Below are 6918 nucleotides of genomic sequence, written 5' to 3'. Positions count from 1 at the left end.
GGGACCTCAGAGAGTTGTACGGTCCTTCTTTAGACATTGCCGTGGTCCTCAGATGGAAACTGAGAGAGATCTGCTAGGGATCTGCTAGGGATCTCAGGGACTACTATTGCTTTTTTTTTTTTAAGTACTTTGGATCCTATTTACAGACTGCTAGTGACCTTAGATAGTTCTGCGGTCCTTATTTAGACATTGCTGTGGTCCTCTCAGGTAGAGACTGCTATGATTCTCAGCTAAAGTCAGCTGTAACTCTTAGAGACTGCTAGGGACCTCACGTACAAAGTGCTGCAGTCTTCAGCTGAAAATAAGAGATCCTAGAGACTGCTTTGGTTTTGGTTAGAGATTTCTATAGTTCTCAGTTGGAGACTGATATTGTACTCCATCAGACACAGCAATGGTCCTTATAAACTGCTTGGGTTCTCAGTTACAGACTGCTAACCTCAGAGAGTTCTATGGTCCTCATTTAGACAATGCTATTGTTCCCAGAGACTGCTATGGTCCTCTCATGGGTGAGATCCTAAATTAGAGACCGCTAGAGACCTCAGGTCCCCTTACTGCCGTCCCCAGCTGGATACTGCAAGAGATCTTGGTTAGTGACTCCTTTGGTTCTTGGTTAGAGACTGCTATAGTCCTTGGTTAGAGACTGCTAATGTACTCCATCCCGAACAGCCATGGTCCTCAAAAACTGCTAGAGTTCTCATTTAGAGACCTAAAACTGGAGACAGCTATGGTCCTCAGTCATGGGTGAGACCATAAAATAGAGACTGCTAGGGACCTCAGGTAGAGATTACTGCGTATCCTGGATACTGCAAGAGATCTTGGTTAGTGACTCCTTAAACTGTAGACTGCTATGGTTCTTTATAGAGACATTTATGGTCCTCAGATAGAGACTGCTAGTGATATCAGGCAGAGACTGCTATGGTCCTCATCTGGTGAGTGCTAGGGACCTCAATTAGAGAGTGCTATGGTCCCCATTTAGACATTGCTGTTGTCTCTTACTGGAGACTGCAAGGGAGACTGCTGTGTTTCTTGGTTAGGGACCCTATATTCCTTTTCCTATTGTACTCCATCAGAATGCGCTATGGTCCTCAACAACTGTTTAGGTTCCCAGTTAGAGACCGTTAGAGACCTCAGTAAGAGACTACCATTGTCCTTGTTTAGGCATTGTTATGGTCCTCAATTAGAGACTGCTATGGTTCGTTAGGGACCTCAGTTGGAGACTGCTAGGAACCTAAGTTAGAAACTACGATGGTTCCTTTTGTAGACATTGCTATGGTCCAGATAATGACTGCTAGAGATCTCAGGTGGAGACTGTTATGGTCCTGAGTTATAAGAGTGCTAGAGATTCTCAATAGGAACTGCTATAGTCCCAACATAGAGACTGCTAGGACTTTCAGATATAGACTGCTTTGTCCTTAAGGAGATAGTGCTATGGCCTTCAGCTGGTGAGTGCTAGGGACCTCAGTTAGAGAGTGCTATGGTTCAGGCTTTGCTCTTGTCCTTTGCACTGCTGTGGTTCTTGGTTTGAGACTCTATAGTTCTCTGTTAGGGACTGCTAATGTAATTATAATCAGATAATCATAAACTGCTGTGGTCCTCCTGTACAGCCGCTAGTGATAAGGAAGAACAATGCCTCTGTCCAAGGTGAGAAGATTTAGAGGGTTTATTTAGAATAAACATTAAAAGATAAGGAGATGGAGCAACGTAAAGCACACGTGTGGGGACCCAATGGCACCATCAGAAGGTCAGACTACAGTCCCGAGGGAGGGCCATTTAGGCCGAAATCCTGGGCAGATGCCAGGCCCCCAAAAGATTTATTGTCCTTGTTACATCAGCATTGTAGAATCCATGACATTACATGCAAATTTATTATATTCAATTGGAGACATAATTCTTACAAATATTTCAACCGACTCTTCCAAGGCTGGACGATAAGACCACCATTACAAAGACCAATTCCAGGAATATCTATAACAGACAATGGCAGTACCAGCGTCTCCTCCAATCACTCTAATAAGAGAACCTGTCATCTATTAGCTAAAGCATAGAATCAACCCAAATCAATATTAAAATCAATAGAATTTATATAATAATTCATTTTCTTTATCACTAGGAACCTCAATCTCAAGTAAAGACTGCTATGGTCATCAGAGACTGCTAGTGATCTCAGGTTGAGACTGTTGTCCTCCAATATTATCAGTGTGTCAGTACTGAACCCCCCTTGTCTGTGCATTGCCATTTATTATATATGGGGGGGGGGGACATCTTTGTATTCATTATTCTGATTTCATTTACATGGGGGCCATAGTCACATGCTGATTTGCAGCACTACACTATGGTTGCACTTTACTGCTTCCTGCAATGGAAGTCTATGAGTCAGCTGACCCACCGAATCAATCATTGGGGCAGTACGGGTTCTTGTTGGTCACAGAGGGGGCAATTTAGGGAGCAGGAAATCCGTTGATTGGGCACGGCTGCGGATATCCCATCCGTGAGCAATTTTGGTGTCACCCAAGAAGACAATTCCCACACCTAATAGATTGTAAGCTCTTCGGGGCAGGGTCTTCTCCTCCTGTATCACTGTCTGTATTTTAAGTCTGTCATTTGCAACCCCTATTTATTGTACAGTGCTTTGTAATATGTTGGCGCTATATAAATCCTTTTTTATTAATAATAATAAGAAACATTGGCTATGGTTCCGCCATGAGGGTGTAGTTATGGAAATGAATGGGCATTGGCAGGTTTCTTGTTATGATACTATGGCTAAGAAGTATTCTGTTGCTATTGTATTGCTCCTTTAGGTTTATTCTTCCTTTTATTCAGAAATCCAAACAAATCTTTGCTATATTTCCTTTTTCAGCATCTTCCCATTCATTATTTCCTCAATTGCACACTCTTTGACCTAATTTGGTCATTGAAAGGTGTCGCCAACCGCCAATAACAAGAAAAACTACAACTCCCAGCGTGCACTAGGGCGGGCTCATAGAAGTCAATGGAGAGAATAAGGTCTGTTGCCAAGCAATAATTACAGGGTTATGAAGGCCGGGACTACATTTCCCAGCATGTATCGCGTTCTGTCAAGCCAGCGCATGCGTACTGGAGAAATGGTTGCCATGCGGCTTCTAACGGATGGTGTATGGTCAACCAAACTCACGCAGCCTAGCCCCCTGGCCACGCCTTCCTGCAGGGGATTGGTAGAGGCGCGCAAGCGGCGGACGTGATTGCCTGAGACGTCGACGCTGTCTAGTTAGTGTGCGCTCAGGAGGTGGCTCAGCTCTTTCTTTCTCCAGAAGATTCTCACTGTCGATCGGGATCTCTATTCTCCGCAACCATGATGGGCCGCCCGGTACTCGTGCTTAGTGAGTGTCCCCTGTATGGTGCACCGTCATACATTGGGCCCATGTTGAGGGCCCGAACGGAGCCTGTCATGCTAAACTCACTGTACAGTGAAGGGAAGGGTGGAAATATATTACAGGGGTACCTGAGGGCCACAAAACAAGAGCGGGAGGGGTGCGATAATTGTGAACCCCCTAAAGTCACTTTATAGATAATAGAAGTGTAGCTTTATGTTCCAGGGGCCACAAAATAGGGCAGGTGAGTGTCATAATGAATGTGGGGCCCCTGAGGAGGATGAGAGGGGGGCTACAAATGAGGGGCCACAGGATGGAGCTAAGTGAAATATTAAAAAAAAAAAAAAACTGGGCCCATGGAAGGGCAGGAATAATGGCCTAATTAAGGGCCACAGAACTGGGGTATAAATTTTGTGGTGCCACAGTAAAGGGCCAATATGAATGAGGGGCATGATATAGAGCAGTAGGGGCCCTGTATGGGGTCTGATTGTTGCCTTTAGGAAAGGGGTTGGTGTGTGTTGGGGGGGGGGGGCTCATGAATGACAGCTTGGTTCACAGCTTCCTATGTGAGTGGCCCCTGGGTAAAGGGCCCAGGGAGTTGTGGCTGGGTTATGTTGGGCCCCCAATGATGTTTGACATAGGGAGGGTTGCAGATTAGGGGCTCCCCATGTACCCCCCCTCCATACAATCTCTGGTAATGGCGTCTCCTTGTTTCCCCTTCCAGGCCAGAATACGAAGAGAGAATCCGGCAGGAAGGTCCAGGCTGGGAATATCAGTGCTGCCAAGGTAAACATTGCAAATGTCCGCCCTGTACCCAATACTATCCGTCTATCACTTATCCTGACCTCTGCCTCTCTCCACAGACCATCGCTGATATTATCCGCACCTGCCTGGGGCCCCGGGCTATGATGAAGGTAGGTGCACCTCTCGGGTATATTACAGGTGCCATGAACCCGACCTTTATAACGTTGAGGGGGGACCCTAAAATAACTTCAGGGTCTTCAGGAAACCCCTTCTATGATTCCTATACCCACAGCTCATTAGTCTGGTGGTCAGTGGGAAGAATGTCACCCTTACAGATAATATTAGCCATTGCTGGCACTTAGTCTGACCTGAGAGCCACAAATTTAAACCAATTGCGCCCCCTGGAGGTCCCTGATCTATTCTGCCCATAGCAGACCCACACATTGGGGGGTTCATGTTGCCCCATGAGCAGATTTATAGGCTGTCAATGTTATTTTTGGGTTGTACATGATTCTGTTACTTTTCCAATTCTTATAAAGAGGTGACAACGATATTTTTCCTGTAATGTTACCCTGCAGTGTTGTCACCCACATTTAGAGCAACAGGTGGGGGCACTCATTGTCTTTGTGATATTTCGATTTCTTTAAATATTTTTGTTCTTCTCTTTCAGATGTTGCTGGATCCAATGGGCGGCATTGTAATGACCAACGATGGAAACGCCATCCTCCGAGAGGTAAATGTTCACTCTGCCGGCGGCTGTGTGTCATCTATAAACAAATCGCGTTGTTCCAAGACATTGGCCTGCATCCATAATGGGGGGGGGGGGAGAATATTCATAATATCAACATGTCTCCTCTATTCTTGCCCCTCGTTCACCACACTTCAGCTTTTGGTGTGTACAATTGTCATTTGGAATCTCTCCGAGCCTCCTCAACTCCCCATGCTGCTCCCAAAATCCACTCTCTGTGCTACTCCCCATTCGCTGTCTGGTATTTGTTAGTCCAGAATGCTCAGTATTGCAGCTTGTGGCCCCTGTGGGTGTCCAATCATAGCCAAGTGACAGGACCTGTGTCAAGTCAATGGCCTTGCCCCTCAAGGCTTCCTTCCTGTTCACTATAGCTGGGGCTCGGGGGGAGCAGAGACTCCCCAAACTAGAGATAGGTCACATGATTCATCACCATAAGCATTGGGTATCTTACTGTGCTGGTGACACCCTGCCCTTACCAATGCCCAGCACTTCCCTAATTTACAGGAGATGCTCTGATTGGACAATGTGCAGCCACCAATAGAAATGGCCTCTCCAGCTTTTGTTCAATAAAATCTGGAAGTTGTTAGGGTTTGTATTTGTATATAGAGAAATTTCAGTTGTTCTGTTCCCATTGTAGATTCAAGTGCAGCACCCAGCCGCCAAATCCATGATCGAGATCAGCCGTACACAGGATGAGGAGGTGGGAGACGGGACCACATCAGTCATCATTCTGGGTGAGGAGACGGGTACAGATGTCTGGATGGGGTGATAGGGGTATAAGGGTGGTGGGCATAACCCCTCTTCTTCTCTCTGTGTCTGCAGCTGGAGAAATGTTGGCCGTCGCTGAGCAATTCCTGGAGCAGCAGATGCACCCGACGGTTGTTATCAGCGCCTATCGTAAGGCCCTGGATGACATGATCAGCACCCTGAAGGAGATCAGGTGAGGGGGCTGGGAGGGTTCCTGTAGATTCGGATGATTTAGGATGCTGTTTTCTGCCCTGTCAGCAGTGATTGACAAGCTGGAAATAGGTCAGGGGGAGGAAGAGTCGCCTCTGTCATATTTGTCTTACAGTCCTTGTACCTATCGGGGAAAGGGGGGGGGGTTCTCCATAGGAAACATCTTCCTGTTCCACCTGGGTGTGAGTGTCAGAATGTTCTATTTGCCTATAAGTTTGTGCAGTTCACTCCTCGCTCACGTTGTGCCCTCCCCTCTAGCACCCCTGTCAACACAAATGACCGAGAGCTGATGCTGAAGATCATCAACAGCGCCATTAACACCAAGGCCATCAAACGCTGGGCAGACATGGCCTGCAACATCGCCCTGGATGCCGTAAAGACGGTGGAGTTTGAGGAGAACGGACGCAGGGAGATGGACATCAAGAAGTACGCCAAGGTGGAAAAGGTGAGTCTGAGTGAAAATAGAACAGGGCATGCCTGGTAGTGCTGGGGATTATTTCTATGAAGTGTTCTCCCCAGATTGTTTTAGCTGGGCGCACCACCCGTCTCTTCTCAGAAACCACCCAGCTGTGTTTGTTAGGAGAGAGGACATAGACTTAGAATACCCCCGGTCATCATATTATTTGTGTGTCTAGATTCCAGGCGGCATCATCGAAGAGTCCGAAGTTCTGCGCGGCGTCATGGTGAACAAAGATGTCACACACTCCAAGATGAGGCGACTGATCAAGAACCCGCGCATTGTCCTCCTGGACTGTTCTCTAGAATATAAGAAAGGCGAAAGCCAGGTAAAACCCCAAGCCATTGTTAGTCTTCAGGTGATGCTGATGATTTATTAACCCCGGGTCTGATATTCTTATATTAGACGGAGATTGAGATTACCAAAGAGGAAGACTTCACGCGAATCCTGCAGATGGAGGAGGAATACATCCAGCAGATCTGTGAGGACATCATCAGACTGAAGCCAGACGTGGTCATCACAGAGAAGGGAATCTCTGGTAAGGAGGGAGAGGGGCTGTACATAGGATATGGGTGCTGTGATATGATTGGCTGAGCTATACAGAGGGGCTATACATAGGATATGGGTGCTGTAATATGATTGGCTGAGCTGTACAGAGGGGCTAT

The 6918-nt window shown here is 46.8% G+C and overlaps 1 protein-coding gene across 1 annotated transcript in view; it reads left to right on the top strand.

Moving 5' to 3' along the window:
• The first annotated feature begins 3204 nt into the window (after window positions 1–3204).
• CCT3 (chaperonin containing TCP1 subunit 3) overlaps window positions 3205–6918 on the top strand; it is a 7658-nt gene continuing 3944 nt past the window's right edge. Inside the window, exons 1-9 of the mRNA XM_072428186.1 lie at window positions 3205–3356; window positions 4072–4133; window positions 4211–4261; window positions 4762–4824; window positions 5477–5573; window positions 5662–5779; window positions 6055–6241; window positions 6432–6581; window positions 6659–6791. Of these exons, the coding sequence (XP_072284287.1) occupies window positions 3329–3356; window positions 4072–4133; window positions 4211–4261; window positions 4762–4824; window positions 5477–5573; window positions 5662–5779; window positions 6055–6241; window positions 6432–6581; window positions 6659–6791 (889 nt within the window). The 5' untranslated portion in view covers window positions 3205–3328. The remainder of the gene's footprint in view (window positions 3357–4071; window positions 4134–4210; window positions 4262–4761; window positions 4825–5476; window positions 5574–5661; window positions 5780–6054; window positions 6242–6431; window positions 6582–6658; window positions 6792–6918) is intronic.

This window comes from Pyxicephalus adspersus, chromosome 12 (genome assembly GCF_032062135.1).
Source record: "Pyxicephalus adspersus chromosome 12, UCB_Pads_2.0, whole genome shotgun sequence".
In the NCBI taxonomy this organism is placed as follows: Eukaryota; Metazoa; Chordata; class Amphibia; order Anura; family Pyxicephalidae; genus Pyxicephalus; species Pyxicephalus adspersus.
The sequence above is the reverse complement of the archived record's forward strand: the minus strand, read 5'-3'. Positions and strand labels throughout refer to the sequence as shown.